Source organism: Poeciliopsis prolifica, unplaced genomic scaffold (assembly GCF_027474105.1).
Source record: "Poeciliopsis prolifica strain line A6 unplaced genomic scaffold, Auburn_PproV2 SCAFFOLD002, whole genome shotgun sequence".
Lineage (NCBI taxonomy): Eukaryota > Metazoa > Chordata > Actinopteri > Cyprinodontiformes > Poeciliidae > Poeciliopsis > Poeciliopsis prolifica.
This window is the reverse complement of record NW_026562377.1, coordinates 8,525,211-8,545,878: the sequence shown is the minus strand read 5'-3', so window position 1 is coordinate 8,545,878 and position 20,668 is coordinate 8,525,211. Positions and strand designations below refer to the sequence as shown.

At 35.4% G+C, this 20,668-nt stretch overlaps 1 protein-coding gene across 2 annotated transcripts in view; it reads right to left on the bottom strand.

Annotated features, from left to right (window-relative positions):
- Positions 1-20,668, bottom strand: part of LOC129372843 (carboxyl-terminal PDZ ligand of neuronal nitric oxide synthase protein-like) — a 146,773-nt gene that overhangs the window by 59,269 nt on the left and 66,836 nt on the right. For both annotated transcript variants that reach the window (XM_055050376.1, XM_055050384.1), the window contains exons 5-6: positions 14,142-14,250; positions 3,213-3,348 (exon numbers count right to left, since the gene is read on the bottom strand). In XM_055050376.1, coding sequence (XP_054906351.1) covers positions 3,213-3,348; positions 14,142-14,250 — 245 coding nt within the window. The remainder of the gene's footprint in view (positions 1-3,212; positions 3,349-14,141; positions 14,251-20,668) is intronic.

Sequence of the window (20,668 nt, the reverse complement as noted above, 5' to 3'; positions counted from 1 at the left end):
CCAGTTTTCCATCCCCTCTTCTTTTTAATCAACTTTCACATTTCTTCTCTTTTTACTCATGCCCAGTTCCTTGCAAAATGCATTTCTTCTTCCTCTTCTGCTCCCTCCCCTTTTTAAAATTCTCTAATCCACCATCTTCCACTTTTCTATTCCCTTTCCTTTTATTGCTGAGATAATTAGTTCTCCAGATAAGCTCAATGGCTGTGCTCGATGGCTCTTGTGCTATTTCACGCAGCCAGTCAACCAGTTTGAGAGAGAGCATATGTAAAAGGACTCTCTCTGTATGCATGTGGGGTCCTCTTACATCTGTGTGGATGTACAATCAAAACGAGTGGGTGATCTCTGGGCTCATCAGCATGTGAAATATGAGCTTCCCTCTGGCGGATCTGGGGTTCTGAAGAAAACACATTGGAACTCTGCTCTATAATAACTGGAACGGCTGCAGTTAAAGAGCTTGTGGACTTTTTCTTCGGCTAAATCTCCATGTCCGTTCTCTCAGAACTCATTCAGAAACACATGCCGCAGGGCTCCAGGGAAGCCCATCATGCCCAGGAAGTCAGTAGCAGATAAGGAGAACTCAGCCCACCAGTATTATTGTACATTAGCTTCTCTCTGAGTAAAATTATTTGTAACATTGGGCCCAGTGTTACCCTCCTCTGCATGTCATGATTAGATACTAAAATGTCAGCATCTGAGGGTTTCTGTGAGCAAATAATGACCTGTTATGTAAAATCAGCTTTAGTAGTTGATTTTCAAGCAAGAACATCAGGAAAAACAGAATGAGGAAAGGTGCAGGTCACTTTTGTACTTTATACTGCAATAAAATTCTCAAAAAGACAAGTGGCATTTGCATAAGAACCAAAAACTTACAAATAAAAAAAATTGGGATCCAGATTCTGACGCATATTATTTTCTCTAGGCTGATAACAAAATGGGGGTACACAATCATTTGTCGAACAGCATTTGAAAACTATGTAACCAGTTGGTAAATAACTTTAACTGAGTGAAAAGTAGCATTATATAACAAATGAGTACTGAAGAAATCAAGACGCCAGTAAAGCATTGAGACATATCTGAAACAAAAGACAACTTCTTTTCAGCGACTAAGATTTAAAAGTATGTCATATGAATACCAGAGGCAGGCTGGATGGCAAACCTGCTTAGCTGTGGAGATAAAGAATACACTCAAAAATGACAAATTACTATTTTCTGCCACTAAGCAAATAGCAAAGTGCTAAAATTAGTCATGATAATTTAATTAACTAAATTTTATCATCAACTGTAAAGATAAGTGCATCAGATCCATTTTTTTTTGCTATTCACGCTTCATCTAAATTTATTTAAAAATCAGTCAGTTCTGTTCAATCAAACACAATGCAACCACATAGTGGCTGCATAATATCCTGGATATGACATCATCGTTATCCTCATCATCATCATTACAATGTCAGTTTGTGTAGTTTTCACATGACAAAGGACTGCTTAGATAATTGTTGGTTAATATGCTCAAAGTGTTATGAACATTGTTTTTTGCAAGTCAAGACCAGACAAGAAAACCGAATAGAACTTGAGCCTTAAAAGAAAGTGGGGAAGTGTGGGTTTTAGGAATCATTAGACGTTGAGGTAGAAAGGACTGACATGGTCTCTAGGGTAAAAACCCACAGGCTTTTATGTAAGTAAGTATCTACTGAAACAAGTTTTTGTGGTATAGAATTAGGAAACTGCATTGAAAACTGTGAAAGATTTTGAAATTTGATTTGTTTTAAAGAGGCATACATTCATTACTGAACTGTTCCCCCCTCACACAAGCTGTTAGTTCAACTCTTCCTTCAAAACCAATCTCTGTTTACCCAGACTGAGTTGTCTCTGATCACTGACTGGTGAATGCATGTAGGCTTGTTTCAACATCTTCAGAAAGCTAATTCAAAAAGCAGACCCTCTGAAGTATTACTCCAAGAAATACACTGCACCTCTGAATCTTGGATTATTTGATGCAACTGCAGCATAAAAGTAAGACTAATTTTAGATGAGTTTTACTCTGGAAATAAATCAAAAAGGGGGTGTGGAGTTTATACAAAATACAATATACTTTTGCAAGAAAATGGGTCCATGTATATTCAGGCAGTTTGTTTTTTGTTTGAAACAAACAAAAAAATATACTGGTTTTTCTGTTCTTTTAACAAAAAAAATTAAAAAATTGGACAGCAAATCCTTGACTGATTTTGTGCAAAAAATGAAAGTACAAAAGTATGATAATGAGCGTTCAATTTTGATTGTATTTGTTTTTTATGAGTCAAGTGGTCCGACTGAGAAGCTTCTGCTTACGCAGTGGTCGTGTCACATATAGACATTATACAGACTATAGACATACAATCGTGATGGTTTCATACTGTATACTGTAGCATTTTCTGAAAACTGTAAGTGAGTTTAAGTAGTGATCTTGTGAGAAACAATTAATACCAGTCACCCACGAAAAAGAAAATTTAGCCTGAGTCTTTATTCTACAATTAGAGAAGAAACTTCCTTCCTCCTAAAAATCTCTATGTTTTTAGAGCAGCATCTCTTGCACTGTCAGACCTTTGATGAAGAGGAAAAGACATGATAGAAACAGAGCCACTTTATACCGAGGCAGGGTGCTCAGGGTCAGAAGTTCTTATCGGAAGTGATGAATGGTACGGATAAACAGACTAGCTGGTGCCAGAGCTTCTGACCGGCTCATATCCCAAATGAGCTGATGACCTCCGACAGCTTGTTTCCTCCTCAAGGTTAAGGTGCAGCCACTACATTTACCATTTCTTTCTTACAATGCTGTTAACACCATTTACTCATGTAATGGTATAAAATGTCTAGCTTTAATTTTTACAACAAATGTTTACTAGGTTTGGAAAAAATGACAATACACTGATCTTTCTATGACAGACTTGAGAAACATGGGATGTCTCATCATGACTTTACTTCAAGGTGCTTCTGCAATAACATGTATGCCTTTCAACAACTCTGATTAAAGCAGCACTAACCCTGAACTCTTTAGCTCTTTTGTACCTCCTTTATTTTTTATGAAAAACAACTGAACAGGCATTAATACCGCTTCTTTATACCTTGAAGCAGGTAATAAAAAAGTCAAAGCAGCATTAAAAAACATAAGGAGTATCTTTGCTGTGCAAGTGACTCAAATTGACCTTTGAATGTGTGTGTGTGTTGTGTGTTTGTACCAGAGGAATCTCCACCATTTTTTTCACCGTTGCAGTCCGCCTTTCCATCTGCATTTTGCTGTGTATGCTGTAGACTCAGTTTATGACAAACTTCAAACGCCTGGCCAACTGTCCGGACAATGCGCATGGCCTGACTCTGGTTGGGGAATGAGAAAGAAGAAAAAACAAAAAAAATTAAGTTGGGATTTTCACAATAGAAAAACAAACCTGCTTAATTTTAAAGACTGTGCTACAATGCATGCAGAAACTTAAACTGAGCAATAAACTTCTCTGTGGAGAAGAGCAATACTAGTGCTACAACTGGTAGCACCGATGGATCTACCATATGTGGTTTGATTAACACTCTTAATGATAAGGCTGTTAGTCAAGGAAGCACATTATTTATTTATATGCTGTCTGCATTTGCATACATTTAGTTCCATACTAGTGTTGCCGAAATTCTTTAAAGACTACAATTTTTTACTGAGCAACTGCATGAGACCATGCCTTCGAATACAGCCAGTTACTCACATGGTCCTTCTTATAAATACTTATACTTTTGAAGCAGTGTAAAGAACATACTTTCATTGTACAGTCCAGCCATAAAAAAGGATGAAGAGAAGCAGCCAAACATGAAGATTTGTCATCCATCTCGGCCAATTTCTGGTTCCATATCTCATAAACGTTTTTCAAAACGTCAGGCTTTCTAGCAATTTACAGTTACAGGTCATATTGTTCCAGCAGTATAAGGAACTGTTGTTCGGTATTGTCTCCAAAAAGAACTACCTGTCCTGTGTGATGGGCTAAAAGCCAATTAAAGCAACCTAAGATCTTTGTCTAAAACATATCTAAGCCAGTGGCATCGGTTTCTATGTGTGCAAAAACAAAAGTGTAAAGCGTTTTTTTTATTAATATCAAAGTAACATTTAATATACAGAAAGATAAAAAAAAATATCTCTATTTATATTGCAGAATATCTTAATTTCACAAGTCTAGACAGGAAACAGAGTGATCCTCATTTCCAACCGGATCAGACACTTGATTCCTCCTGAATCACTTTGTGTTCAGGAATTCGATATGGATTCTGTATCATTAGGTCAGATAGCATCACTTGATGATATTCCACACAAAGAGTTTGCTTGTGTTTACTTTCTAAACTCTAAAATGTCACAGTGGGTTTTGGAGTTGATTCTTTACCCACAGATGCATCACTGTGTTTGCTTATCTCTCACTTTTCTAGCTGGTGCCCTGCTTTAAATTCACACACCATGTAAAAAAAAAAAAAGTGATGATATCTATTTGCTATCAGGTTTCTTCCTTTACTGGTTTGTTCTTGTACAGCAGTAAAGAAAGGGAAATTGTTTTATTTTCAGGCACTGAGCCCAGTCAACAAACTTCTTTTATCTTCAGATTCAACACAAACTAAAAGTCAAACAAAATGTATAGGAAAATCCATAAGTTTGCTGTTAACTTTAAAGCAAGCTTAAATGCTGCCCCATGCAGTGTAAAGAACACATGTGGCTGTGCAACCCCAGGCTCTGCATCAGATGTGGAAATTTAAGCTGGCTTTTCCAACATCAAGGTTTTGGAATACAGCTTCAGGCCGAGGACACATTGAGCATAAAGTCATAGCACTTGATCTCCATGTCCTCTCTTGCAAAATATAGGCAAGTTTAGGTAGAATTTCAGAATATCCATTTGACCAGAAGGTGTTTATACCAAGATGTTCAGAGATTAATCAGCTCTGAAAACATATTTTTGTCCCCAAAACATATTTCTGATTTATTTTTCGAAACTCATTTCTAAAAAGGTAATATACACATTAGCTGTAAGTGACACTGCACACACTAGAACTGAGCAAAGAAAGGCCTGTAGAGAGAAAAAGAATAAAATTATATATATATATATATATATATATATAGATATATATATATATATAGATATATAGATATATAGTTTGGGGTTCGGGGCAGTAACCCCCAAACTGGAGCAGTGGCTACAACAGATCCCAGGAACAACATCAGACATCTCAGTCCAGAAATGTGCAGTCCTTGGCACAGCCAAGATACTGCGCAGAACCCTCAAGCTCCCAGGCCTCTGGTAGAGGACCCGAGCGCAGAGGATAAGAACCACCCGCAGTGGGTGAGAAGGGAATTTTTATATATATATATATACATATATATATACATACATACATAAATATATATACATATATATATATATATATATATATATATATATATACATACATACATAAACATATATATATATATATATATATATATATATATATATATATATATATATATATATATATATATATATATATATATATATATATATATATATATATATATATATATAAGAGCAAAAAGTACTTATGATTTGAATGATATTTTTGGAATGTGGGCACCACCGAATAATTCATATACCTGTACATTACAACACGCTGACAGCCAGATCTAGATGGAGAACTGGTTTGAAATATTTTCCCAGGCTGAAGATGCTCAAACCTTTGAAACCAAAGCATAATCCTTTACAACACTTTAGCTGTGCCAGAAGCATTGTGTGAGCTCCAGATGATTTATGTGGACCTTTGAAGCTTAATTGTGATAAAAGTATGCACACGCATATCTGTGTCGCTGGAAGAAAGAGTAGATTTGACCTTTGGATGTGTCCCTAAATTACTGTGTGCTATGTTGACAGCTCACAGTGGAATCAGAAAAAGAGATTGCAGTCAGTGATAAAAGTTTACTTTTCACCTCTGGTTAAATATATTTTAATGGGTCACTTTATCATGGGGCAAAGGATCTACAGCTCACAACATTTGTTAGACAATGTAGCTCTGAATTACTGTGACAAAACTTTATTATAACATCTACAAATTGCTTAGGTATAAATCCAAGTCCTGAGCTGACTGTGTTATTAATAGTTTTTCACGTCTTGCTGGCCAATTAAAACACTTCCTGGTGTAATTAATATACCACTATACCAAAACCCTAAATTACCCCTGACGTGTCCAATGAAACCTTGCTATAATGTTCCCAGTGTTCTCAATGTTGAAAGGACACTGGCTCACAAATCAGTCATCTTTTACAGTCAGTTCATTTTTCATAAAGACAGTTGTCCCTTCTCTAAACATTTCTTTCCTGAGCTGATTCTCTCAGTGATGTCTAGTTTTGGCAGCTGACAGAACCACTAAGTGATTTGTCACTCACATGCAAATACTCTTTGCTCCGCTGCAAAGATGTGTAATAGTTTTTATGCCGGACATCTGTCACTATGTCTTTCTCTCTCTACCTATTACTTTTCCTCTGTCAGCGAGACTGAATAAATGTACCTTCCCTCTATCTCTGTTATTTTATCTCCCTTAACTCTATACATCAAGCTGGCAGCAAGCTCGATTCCCACAGCTATGAATTCTCTCAAACTATAGGACAGGGCCTCATCGGAGTTGGGTTGCATTATTTATCCTGGAAAACATACCAAGATTTAGTCTTGGAATAAACAAAGAGAAAGGGGACAAAAGGGAGCACAATGTAATCCAGGACAAAGGCAGGGAAACAAAGGGACAAGGGATACGGATTCACCTCTTACTAAATTGCCATATTTTTTCTGCACTAATGATGAGCTGATTCATTCACCTCCTCTGTCCAATGTGGAATTAATTACAGTGTTTGAAAATAATTTTATTCAGGATCTAATAATAGTAAAACACTAATTTATTATTAACTGTTTTGTAATAAGAACCTTGATCAAATACAGAATATACATTAAGAATTCAATTTAAAATCAAAAATTGGATGGCAAAATAGGGATTAAGGATTTTAATTTATTTTCAGAAAGGTTAAGTACAGATATTAACATATATATCAACTTGAGTGGAGGTTGTTGTGTTTGGAGACATGCTCACAAATAAATGTAGCCACATCTTAATATATTTACTGGTTTACTTCCCAGCCTCTCTCAATATTACAACTCTTGATATATTGTTAAGAAACTAGGAGCTCTAAAAAGCTAAACCATAGCATGTCTCTGCAACCACTTAAATCCAGTCCTTAAAGAAAAAAAAACTGCAGTTATGAAAGGTGACAACAAATTAGCCCGAGAGAGACAGAGAGGATAAAAGAAAATAAGGATCATTTAACTGAGAAATTGTTAATCAATAAAAAGTGCTGAGAGGCCACCAAATTCTATTATTTTAACTGGGCTGTATCAGAACAAGACCCTATTCTGTGATTAGGTCAGGAAAAAACCTGCTCATTTATGGGTTGTCAGTTTTTTTGGCCTAACTTGATGCGATATGACAACTGAGGGGCTTACCCTGTAATTTACAGAGACCCAGCTTTGGCAGGGTTCCAGATCTCATTGAAAGCCTTTATTTGCTTTGGCTTAGGAAAGGTCAGCAAGAGGGCCGTTGTTCCTACTGCTGTAGTTAAACTAAACTTGTATATCAGTCACATACAACAAGGAACACCCCCCAACAGTCCTAAAACCATCAACAGAAGCATCTTTCACTGCAGCTCCAAAATGTACCACCCCGAGTTTTCCTCATACTTTGTGGGCGCTTCAGTTCTGAGATGTCTCATCATACTTTCATTCAGCTTTGTAGCCATTCCTGCCAGTGGTGACATGGTTCTGGCTCTGCTGCCAGAACTATGTGAAAGCATCTGTGGAAAACACCCACAGAGGTTCCTTTTCATCATGACAATTCTGTCATGAACTTTTCAAGACAATGCGAAGATAAGGGCCAGCAGGTATGTCCAGAAATAATTTGGTGAATATCATTGGAAGAAAAGTTGGACTGAATTTGCATGGCAAAGAATCTGCTTCAAAAAGACACCATGTGAGGTTCAGTAGGAATGGGGATCATCGGGTTTGGACTAAATGTGCACCATAGACTGAGACTGTATTTAATAGAGTGATGCACTGTGAAAGGAATGTGACAAAGACATACAAATTCCTTGATCTTTTTCACATTTATAACTACTGAGTCTACAAATTGCAGCGTATTTTATTGTTTCATGTGACAGACTTCTTGTCTACGTTATGGTATGAGAGTACATTTTTTGAAACTCCTAACTATTCAAATTTTTAAACTTGTGGTGTGCATTTGTATTCAGTGCTCTTTACACTGAATACAAAAACAAGATTTTATGATTACATAAAATCTTGTGGAAACAATTACCATAAAAGGTCACCGAATTATAGAATAACTTCAACTGTTCTCTGAAGGTCTCAGAGGATTCTTAGAGAATATCTATGAACAAACAAGATTATGAAGACTTAGGAAAACAGCAGCTGGGTCTTGGAAGAAGACGTTGTGGAAGAAAAAGATGAGTTGGGTTATAAAACAATTTCTTAAACTTTGAGAAGAGAAAATGCCTGCTTCTGAAACTTCATGTGTAAGTGCCATATATGAGCTGGATTGACGGTGCTAAGATCCTCCCCGTGGCAGGACTTTTTTTTTTATTCGCCCATCGAGAAATCTTCGGGTTGTAATATTTTGGGATTTTAATCAAAATGTAAAAACCTTTTTTGCTGAAATTATAGGACTTTGACACATTTTTTCATTCCATTTGCAAGTTCTTTGAATTTTTGTCAGCATTTGGAGAAAAATTATTTAATCTCTGTTTTATACAGCACAGTAATGGACCACATTTACAAATGGTGTTTGAATGTGCCATGTGTTATAACCTAAAGTGAAATCACTTTAGAACAGATTTTTAAAACTCTGATTAGTTTTAGTCAATATAAAAATAGTTTGACAATCTGAAAACGAACAAAAACATAAGACATTATAAAGATATCAGAATCACACATTTTCTGAATGGTTAGATTTAAGATATAAAGACAAAGACCACTTCTGTACTGTGTACATTTGATGTTCATTATTTATCTCTACAAATACATATGGAATTGCAGTAAAACAAAACACTAGTTCTTTATATCCAAAGAATTTATATTCTTTGGATATAAATCCAAAGAAATGTGTCACATGTCCCAAGTTTGTCTGCATTTGGGAGTTTTCTGTCATCTGTTTTATGTGCAACACACTTATTCAAACAAGCTGTGCTCCATACTGTGCCTCTGTTTGTTCTGTTTTGCTGGCCTGATTTTAGAAAGAAATTGATGACTAGAATCATGATTTGTGATAAACCAGAGGCAGCTCAAATTGAGGTTGCTCTTGACTGATTTATGATTAAACTGCTTCATTAAATTGGCTCCTTTTACAATAAAAACACAGTTTCAATGTTGTTTTTACCCTAAAATTTACCAATTAGTTTAGTTTGCATTTGACAAGATGATTGGTTTCACACCTGTTCTTATTTCTGATGACAATATTGGTGTAAGAATAATGAAGTTAGTTTTTAACTTGTCTTTTTTGGGGTGCGGGGGGTTTGGCACTCATTCATTCTTCTATATTTGGTCTGTATAAACAGATGTGCAGAGTTTCCTCTACTTGTCAGTTGGTAAAGCTCTTAAATCCCTGAAAAAATATAAAATCCTTAAACATTAGTGAACTCTAGGATTTTCAGGTAAGCAGTGAAGAGACGTTCAACTCCTAATTCTCTCAGAAAATGCTTAGACTGCAGTGCAGATTAATCTTGTCCTGCCTTGGCAGCTTCGTCCTGCAGGGGCATAAAAACAGAAGCTCTGAGGGTGCCTTGGCTCAATAACAAAAGGAGATGATCCTCTTTGCCCTCAGGGTTGCTAGGAAGACTGTATGGAGCAGGCTTATTCAAGGACAATGCATTGATGCTCAATTGTGTTGGGATATGGGGAGTTTGGAGACTTTGTCAATAACCAACTCTGTCTTTGTGCTGCTTTTTATTGATTTTTATGAAAATTATGTTTTATTTTTTTTAATTTGCAAACAAAATTGCTTTTCTATAATCTCAATATATTTCAATTATATTTTTGTGTAATCTTCTTTTTTTCATTGAAAAAAAATCACATTAAGTACTTTATAACAAGTGTCTTTTTAGGTGTTAACTGGATGAAGCCCCAATTGACAATGGGGTTTTATTATTATGTATTATTAATTATATTGCCTGGTTTGTAAAATTTGGCAAATTGGGTAAATTAATGTCATCTTGTGATCTTGGCATCAGATTTCATTCCCTACTTATGCTAAACAAAAGGTAACTGCTTATCAAAATACTTGTTGCAAAAGATTAATTTAGACATTTTAATGTCTGTATCTATAGTCAGAGCCAAGTATGTTGTGTACTCTAGCTATGCTTCTTTTGTTCTTCTCCTGTCTCTTTCCCTTTAAACTTTTTTCCAGCCTTCTGCCTTTATTTCCACCTTTCTTTTCTCCAGTGCATTTGATATAAACTCAAAACAATTTCTCAGAAAGTTTTATATAGAATGAAGCAACATCGCTGAGGCTGTAATGCTTATTTTCTCAGTATCATACTGCTGAACAGGACATAAAAAAAAGAATACATCTAAAATAAAATGAAATATAATAATAATAATAATAATAATAATAATAATAATAATAATAATAGACATGAAACAAAATATTTAAAAAAATTCTATGCCTACCATGGTTGCAAAATTGATAGTCCAGAAAACTATCTAAGACAGGAAAACTAATCTTCAGGAATGCAATGCATGGGTACTGCAGTGCAGTAACCATTCTTTTGGAAACTCAAATACAGATCTGACCTGACCCTTTCACTTTTTAAATGTGAAGTTCAGAATTGCCATAAATGCCAGAATGCCAACAGGGATCACAGACAATCTTAACCTTATAAAATATCAAATACCATCTTGAAAAGTTCACTTCCATAAACTGGTGGTACGAAGTTCCATAGCCCAGCCTGAGAAACTCTGTCCTGACTCCTTGTTTGGAACTCCACCTCTGACTCTGTTCTGAGATCAAACTCCCTCTGCAGGAGAAAAAGCACTACAGTGTACAGCCACATGCATGCAGTGACCTTTCAGCAATGGAAGAATTGAGTATTTGGATGAATACTTTGCGCTCTATAACTAGCACTTCAATTATGAATAATAGAGGCCAGCCCATTCATTAGATTCTATTAAAGTGTTAATGAGAAGCAATGGGGGGTGAATGAGAGAGCATTGGGGAGAAGGAGAGGAAGAATTTCACACAGGCCTAGTAAAAGTGCGATTTTCATTTAAATCAGATACCTTTCTATCTGGCAGAAGGAAATACATTTTTCTAAATCGTCTACTTAACTCCTTCGTAACTGTAATAGACAATTATCCACTCAGAACACACTCAGGCAAAATTGACTGTTACTGGATTGACAGTAGATATATGAATGTGTGTACAACTATGATTACAAGTCAATTCTGTTGTGCTGAAAAAAATGTTGCTAATTTCAGGTAATTCTGTTGTTGATCAAACTTCTTAAAACTATTTACACAAATATTGAACAGAACCCTACAACAGATTATTAGGGCCATTGCAGATAAAAGAAAAAAACAATGAACCACAGAGGAAAACATTTTTGTCAAAAAAGGCAGAATTTTAAAATTATTTTTAACACCCTAAAAATAAATAAAGAAAATGCAAATTCTCTAATGTCGAAAAGTTATACATTAGCAAGTAAAACAATGCAATTGTACACAACAAAATGCATAGATCTATGATATTAATTGTGGCAAATTTTTGATACTGTAAAGTTAAAAAAAAAAAATAATACAATGGTAGATATTTGTAACAAAAAAGTGACAGACCGAGGTGATAAAGTTAGAGGTTACACATCTGGAAAAGTAGTAGGATTTGATGCAAATAGACACCAGTAACAGAATGAAGTCTCCCCAGAACAGGCTCAACTTGAACACATTGAACAAGAGTCAGAATACACACCAGAGATGATGAGGGAGAAGTTACTACATGGCTGCATCAAGTAATAACAATATTATTTGTACAGCTTTATATGAAATCAACATCTCATAAGGCTTACATACAGAATTGTAAAAAAATTATGATTAAAAGAAGTTATAATAGAAACATTCTATAAAAAGATTGAAATGCTTTACTAAAAAATACAGATTTTTGTTTTTTTCTGAAAGCTGTGGCATTCAAAGAATGAGCAAGTGGCACTGAAAGCTCTGTCAACCATGTTAAGCTCAGTTGGGATCTCGACACATGAAGAAATTTGAGACGAGTGGAGCAGAGGGAGTGTGTTGTGGTTTGTGGGTTGAGAAGTTCTTTGAGGTAAAGGACATTTGCGTACAAGCATTGATAAGTGAGGAGAGAGATTTTGAAATTAATCCTGATGGAGATGGGAAGCCGGTTCATATTTTTGCAGTCTCATTAAGAAAGCTGCAAAATTTTGGACATATTGAAGACTGAAGACTCTCTGTAGAGATCCCCAGGGGCAGTGATTTACAACGGTCCAGTCTGCACTTGGGAGATGTTGTTCTGGTACACAAAACAACGCTTTGGAAAATAGTATCCAGGTGTGCATCCCCTACATTTTTCACCACAACCATTTTTCACTACAACCAACTTATCAATCCACCGTCTATACCAGCTATCAGGGTCACATGGTGGTCTGGTGGCCATATATTGTGGTTAATGTGAGATTTGGGACACACCCTGGATGTGTAGCCAATCCATTGCACTTCGTATTGTTAATACAATCAAACAAAATTTCAAACAAAAATGAATAAATTTGCTGTAAATCTTCACCATTCAAAGTTAATTTGTAATCTTTGACACAAATTCACACAGATTCTTAAACATATGGCTTCAAAATCCCGGCTACCCAGCAGACATTTGGTATGTGACACTTTCCGTTCTTCTGCTCAGAATGGGAAACTGCATGCATGTGCGTGTGTGTGTGTGTGTGTGTGTGTGTGTGTGTGTGTGTGTGTGTGTGTGTGTGTGTGTGTGTGTGTGTGTGTGTGTGTGTGTGTGTGTGTGTGTGTGTGTGTGCCCGGATGCTTATGGGTCAATGTCAGTCTGTATGGAAGAGATAATGAGGCAGTGTGTGCTTCACCCAGCTAACCCTGACAAGTCCTCTGAAATTGGCTGCAGAAGTGGAAAACTGGGAGAGCATTGTCTGACTATGTGTTGTTTGTTCTTAGCAGTATTTATTTTTTTGCTGTAATTTAACCCAAAGGACTCAAAAATATTTTTCTCAGACCTCAGCAATGACAGCTTCACATTGAAAACAGGAATTACAGCTGCTTCATCTAAGTATGTCTTTGTATGGGATGTCAGAATTTGACAGAGACTGAGGAATTGCTTTCAATTCTATCGCACTTACACACCATGAAAATACTGAAAATAACACTCTACTGTCTAATTATTTCCGGCATACAGCAAAAAAGCTTGAAATGAAAGATGACCGAAAAAAGAAAACTAAATTATTTCACAAAACAGAAAAATATCAACCAAGGAGAGCCAATGATTACAGTGTATTACCTAATCTACATTTTTACTTTAGACTAATTAAATAAATCCAAGGTAACACTATTTGACTTTATACACGAATAAGACATGGCACCATCATAAACATGACATAACACACATGAGTAAACATGAGTCAGTCTTCATGAAAATTTATGACTGCTGTCATAAAGTGTCATTCAGTAAATAATTACACTTTAAACACAAAGTTGGCATTATTCAAAATGTCTTTGTTATGACAACTTGTCATTAACCTTGACAAAAATATCTTCATTATGATAAAGAACAAAGATATTTCTTGGTTAACTTGACATTAACCAAAAAATCATTATCTGACACAATTTTTTTTATAAAAGTATTACTGATTAAACTTTAAAAAATATGTAGCTTTATGTTACTAAAGCTAAAGTTTAATCAGTAATACTTTTATAACAAATTTATGTCAGATAATGATTTCTTGGTCAATGTCAAGTTAACCAAGAAATATCTTCGTTCTTTGTAAGAGAGTTAGGGTAATCTTTAATCTTAGACACCCTAAGAGTGTGTCTCACCTTCTTCTTGGACTTGAACACATTACAGCGGAAAACATTGCTCTGTCCATCTCTGGCAATGTAGCTGAAGATCTTCAAATCTTGTGAATCATGAGAAACGTAGAATATTCTAAAAAAAATAAAAAGTGAAGTAGTTAAGAATGGATGTACATAAAAAACAACAAATCAAGGCAGCATTTTAAAAACCTAAAAACATATTTAGTGGCAAGGAGACATGAGACGAGTCCAATACTTTTTTTAATGTATGACTTGTTTCTCTTTGTCAGAAACAAACATGTTAAGAAGTTATTTAAATTGGTGGAACGGTTATTTGAATAAATCAGAAAGACAATTTTTGTTCAGCAAGGAACAGGAAGTTCAGAAAAACAAATGAAGTGTGAACGTAACAGGTTTGGGTGAAAAAAACGTTCTGCTGGTAGGGAAAAATGACAGAAACCAGTTGTGAAGAGATAAATAACATCCTGCAGAGCATGTAAAAACAACAAGAGAGAAGTTTGAAAAAAAGGGGATGGCAAAAAACAAAACAAATAATAACCTGCAGGAGGGAGAAATGTGTATGTATTGTGATCCACTCATACTAATTCATGACAGACTATGGCTGGAAAAAACATAAAACAGTTAAAAGAGGGAAGAAAATGTTGAAAGAATGCAGTAATAATAATCAAAGAAACTGTGAATATAAGGCTATTTTAATTTTAACTTAAAAACATCCAAAAGACAAAGAAAATCCCAACAGCTTTCTAATGCTTTACGTGACACCAACCACAATTTTATAAGCTTAAAGGTCTTTGTACACAACTGCCTTTTGAAACTCCCAAGCAATGTGAAACTAATTTACATGCTCTCCACCCTTCTGTGAGATGCGTGAGACCAGATGAATATTTTATTTTGTTTTTGAGCACAATGTAATATGATGGTTTTGTGCAAAGCCCAACATTGGCTCCACGACTAATCAAGAAAAAGGAAAAAAAAAAAAAAAAATCTTAGTCGTTTGCCAAAACCATAAAACCATATAAACAGACATCTTCCCACAGGGACGCTCATTAAATGATGCATCCAGAAATGCATTGGCCTCATCTTTAATTATTGTTTCAATCCCTACCCCCAAAACCATGGCTTAACTCTTAATCAACTTGGACATAAGTACATACATGTAATTTTTTTTTCCAAAACCTCAATTCAATAAATTATAAAGGTGATACCAATGTGCAGTATAGAATGTACCAATGTGTAAAATATCATATCTGCTTGGCTTTACTAAGTATTCTAGTGATTCTTGATCCTTCACTAAGAATGTGCTTAATGTGTGCTTTCAGCAATCTTCCATCTATTAATGTCCTAAGAAAACAGTTTTTTTGTATTGATTTCAAACAATTTCATTTTTTTGAATCTTGATGCGTTTTCAGTCTCCCAAATACAAAATTATTTGAGCTTCGCTCAAGAGATTTTTTTCAGTTTACTCTTTTAAATAGTCTTCAAATCCAATTGAAACTAAAAGTCCCATATTAAAAATCTGAAATGTAATGCATATATCACTAAGATATAAAATTTAACTGTGTAGGTCCCAACTGTCCCCTAAAGGATACCACAATCAAGGAGAGCACACATTTAAAGTCTGAAAGCAAGATTTCATGTTTTTTTGTTCTCAAAAATGTTTATAGTTGTGCTTACATTTTCAGGTTGACAAAAAAAAATTGTAAAACTTTTTGTCATTCTTATTGGAGGATTTGCCTAGAGCCTTCAGTAAACCAATCTGTGACTTTATCCAGATTCTTAATAGGCTGCCTATTCCTCACTTACTGACTGCTCTTAATCGCTCTATAAAGCCCCACTAGAAAATTCATATGGATCCTTACAAGCTATTTTTTCTGCCTTGATATGTTAACATATTTTATGTGCAAACTAAGCACATTGATTAAACAACAAAGTCCTTGTTTATATTGCTATTACCGTCTGTGACTTGATTCTGATTAGGTTTTTTTACAGTGAATTTGAATATCAACTTACTATAGAGAGTATGAAATACATGAGGCAGAACAGCTTTGTAATTGGGTAATTAGAGCTATAATAAAAGGCCTGGTATAGAACGGTTAGAATAATTTATCACACTGAGACAATGAAAAACCAGACAGAAGTTAAAAAAATAAAAAATAGAGGGTGTTATGTAAATATATATGCCTGCTCCCGCAAAAATGCACATCTAGCTGTTTGGCCATGTGCATGTTGGTTTTAGTGCATGAGATTGTGTACTTTTAATCAAGATACTCATCTGTTCACCCAGTGACATTTGTGTGGCATTTATTCGGGTGTATTTCCTGGAAGCCAGACTGGCTGGGGCTGCGTCGAATGGATGGTGTTCTTCGTCAACACAGCTTAGCAGATGGTCAAATGCCAGACACGGCTCACTGCTGTGACTCATTCAATCACGCATACAAACACCACTGAGCCAAAGAACTGGTACCTGATTTTTCTTTCGGAGAACTACTGTCTGGAGGCTGTTCCAGGAGGTCAATGTATACACAGAGACATCTATTAATCTTGTGGTCCTCCAGTTTATTTGACCAGAAACGAGTTAGGACAGTGGTCTGTTGTCATTTCTGGGGGTTCTGTCATAACCCTAAACTTTTCTTCAACAATTATTTCTGACCTTTAAAACAACTGTGTGACAGCCCTTTGTTTACACTGTAAATAAATATTCTGTCATTTTGCCCATGTTGAATGATCAGCAAGCAGATTTTTTATTTCAGTACAATATTGATAGACAAACTCAGTTGTTGTTTGTTGATTCCAGAAAAAAAAACAAAAAAAAAAAAACATCAGTGTTCAAAACAATTTTTTTTCTGTCAAATAGAGCTAGACTGAATGTGGGAAACCCCAAACAAAACCGTGAGTGAGTCTGTAATAGCTTATAAACATGAATTACAAGGACCTTACTTGCTTTTTTTTAACCTGCTGGTTTTGCATCCTGTCTTTAATATAAATGTGTGGCTGCAGTGTAACATGAATCTGAATGATCTATTAGTTTGAAAAAATGTAGCGATGATTAAAAGTGTCAATGAAAACTACTTACTGACTCAACAAGCATAATTCCAGCACACACACAGAGATAGTGAGGGAGTTTCCTTCAATCATAAAATATTGCTAAAAAAGTTCTGCCCAGGCTTTTACGAATAATGCAAAGTTATTCTTCTTGTTAGTCAAATGTTGAACATCTCTTAAGTTTCAAAATGTCAATATTCTGCATTTCCAGAATTGCCAGCAATTCTTTCTTAGGAAAGAATGTAGTCGTAGTGCTTTTTATTCATTGATTACATTTATTAGAGTTTCTAAGCACTTGTAAGAACGACTCAATGTCATCCTGTTATCTTGGGATATAGCTATGAAATGATGCAGATGCCCATTTATTTAGCTATTTTGCCACTGGAGAACTTTGTGTTTGTGCCGCCACACACATTGAGCAGGGAGGTTGAAAATGGCCTGTACTTGTATAGCGTCCTAAATCTCTTCACACTTTATTCAGTCATTCACATATTCATGAACACATTCACACACAGATAGCAAGGCACTATATCGCAGCTATAGCTCCCCTGGTCCAAAGTTGCCATCCATGGGCTTGACCTGGTTCACTCACTGGAAATCCACCGATTACAGGACGAATCAGTGAAAAATCTCAAGCTGGTTTCTCTTCCTCGACCTTGTTGGAATACGTAACATAAAAGACCCCTAATGAACAATCCTTACTATCCAATGCTGGAATACTGACCATTACAGCACAGATAGATTTTAACCTTATTATCTGTTTTTGGGGATGTCACTTAAATCCTGCACAGTGAGTCAATACAATAAAAGGAAATTTCCTGTTTTTTCTGAAGCTGGGGACATGTTCTTGTGATCTTCCCAAGACTTGGTTACTGTGGAAAACTCTCAGAAAGATACAAAGCAACATTACTGGCTGTCAGACTGCTGAAGCGCAGCAGAGAGTGAGTAAAAGTGTGCTTAACTGGCTGGCTTAGCTGACAAATCCCTCAGCGGAACACAGATGACGGCAGAGATACATCTTTATCCACCGTCTCTCGGAGGAACAGCTGCCAAACATCCAGGTGAAGACACATCAAACAGATAGCAGCTTTGAATAAGAGAGGTAGTCCTGACATAAATGCTGGTTGAAAGTGAAAATAAATAAAACTACAAATACTGCAAGCAGTAAACTTCTTTTTCTTGAACTTAAAGTGTTAGTCTGCCTTGCTTTCAATAATGCTGTCTTCTCTTAAGGATATGTCACTATCTGCTGTTTCTGACTAAAATCACATAAGAAAATGGTGGATCTACAAATAATAATAATACAAAAATAAAAACAGTTGATTGATGAAAAGTTTCACAATTCAACCTTGAAGAGTATTATGTGAATTAAAGAATATAGGATCAACTTCAACACATTTCTGCTAACTAAATGGGATAAACAAATTAGAATCCATTTTTAATTTTAGATCATTCAGATATTATTAGACCTATTGAGGAATTTTTTTTTTTTTTTAAATATCAGATTTGAATCTTTGGTTCTCAGAAACACTAAAAGCAAATGATTTCACAGGAACCAATTCTTCTTTTTTACTATTTACAGTCAAACAGAATGTCTTACAAAATAGGTAAAAAGGTCAAGACTCTTCATCTGTAGGTGAGGACTTGAGCAATTATTCACAACTCTGATTGGCTTTTCTGAGTCATTTAATTAACATTTCATGAAGCCTGAAAGGCCAAATTATTGACAAAAGGTTTTTAAATGTCAAACTTTTCTTTTCAGCAGCGTTTGACTGTGTAGAATGAAAATAACTATGATCAACAGTAAACATTGTGGAAGAAAATATAAATTAAAAGTCAGGCATAATATAAATATGTTGTCATAATTAATGTTTTTTTTTTTTTGTTTTTGCTTAGTGTATATTAACAGCAAATCTGAAGGATGGTTACAATTAAAATCTTACATGTGTACAGTGACTCCAAAATATGTAGAAATTATTATTTGGAATTTGCACAACAGAAAAGCTGATACTTTGGGCAAAGTTGGAAACAGAGGAATTCAGTTTCTGACAAGAGAAGGGACTTGAATAAGAAATATTGGGTTTGTTCCCTTACTCTGTTTGACTAGTTAACATTACCTTTAGTTTCGTCAATCAAATTGTATTTCTGAGTTTATTTCTGAGCAGACATCCATTGATGTATTTTTAGCACATTTAGTCTCTGTCCTTGTCAAGGGAAATTGTGCATCTTCTCTGCCTTTTCAACAAAGTATTGTTTGAAAGTAGCTCAATAAATATTGTCAAATCATGAACAATGTTTGACAAACATCACTGTCAGACTAAAAATTGCATTTGACAGATTACTCAATTTGTCAAAAACATTATTCAAACAAACAGAATATTTTATGACTTATTTTTGTATTTCATTGTCGATACTAGCTTTGGATCGATTGTATTTGTGTCAGTACTGGGGCATTTTGCACTGAAACTCAATGAATTATATTTGTGTCAATGGATTCAAATTCTGAGAAGTTGCATAAAAGGGAGCAAACAATTCAAAACAGATATGTTAATGACGATGGAATTGAGACATTTGCATATATTTATTTAAGATACAGAAGAAAGGAAACTGAAGGACACAAAATTATCATATTTGGTTTGAATAATTGCTATTAAAGAATGTGCTCAAGATCTGACAAGCAGAATGAAAGGAAATATACAAATCTAACCATAATTCACAAAAAGAACAAATGAGTCTTTAATTGTTTGAATCTGGTGGATGCTCATGCTGCCTCATGTTCAGGCATGAACTGAACCAGAGCAGTCATTTAGCAGGGAAGGGAGCAATAAGATAGAGAATGTGTGGGTGAAGTGCACCTCAAGGAAAATACTTATTTGGAGATCCTGCATGAATTGTGAGAGAATCAGAGGGGAATACAAGAAGATTCACTGAGTTTAAGTGGTGTGGTGGGAGCAGGAAAAAAAAAGAGCAATCTAACTAGGTCATATTAAGCTCACTGAGGTTCCAGTAACACAAAACCAACAGACAGATTCTGCTGTACACAATCAGATGTAAAGCACCTCAGCCTGGCACTGATTAACTATTAACAGACAGTGCAATGCTGGATTAACTAGATTCACTCGTTCACACTCTTAACAGCTAACCATGGTAATAAGCCCTTCCTGTTAACAGGCTGAATCCATCGTGCAGAAGGCCTGCGATAGGATGTTTGAGTAATGAAGTGGAGTTGCTGCAGAATGCCTCGATCATTTTTCCTCCGATAAATTGCTGCCCGTGAAAACACAGGAGCAATAAGTCAAAAGCAAAGAGGCAACACACACATACACACACATCATCACCAGTGGCACAGTTACTTACGATCGATACAATATTGCGCCTGTGCCAGATCAGACTGTAGATGTCTGTGTTTGCCTGTTGCAGCATGAGCATCATGTTTGGGCATGAAATCTGAACTCAACGGTCTTAAATATCTCTCCACATTAAACATC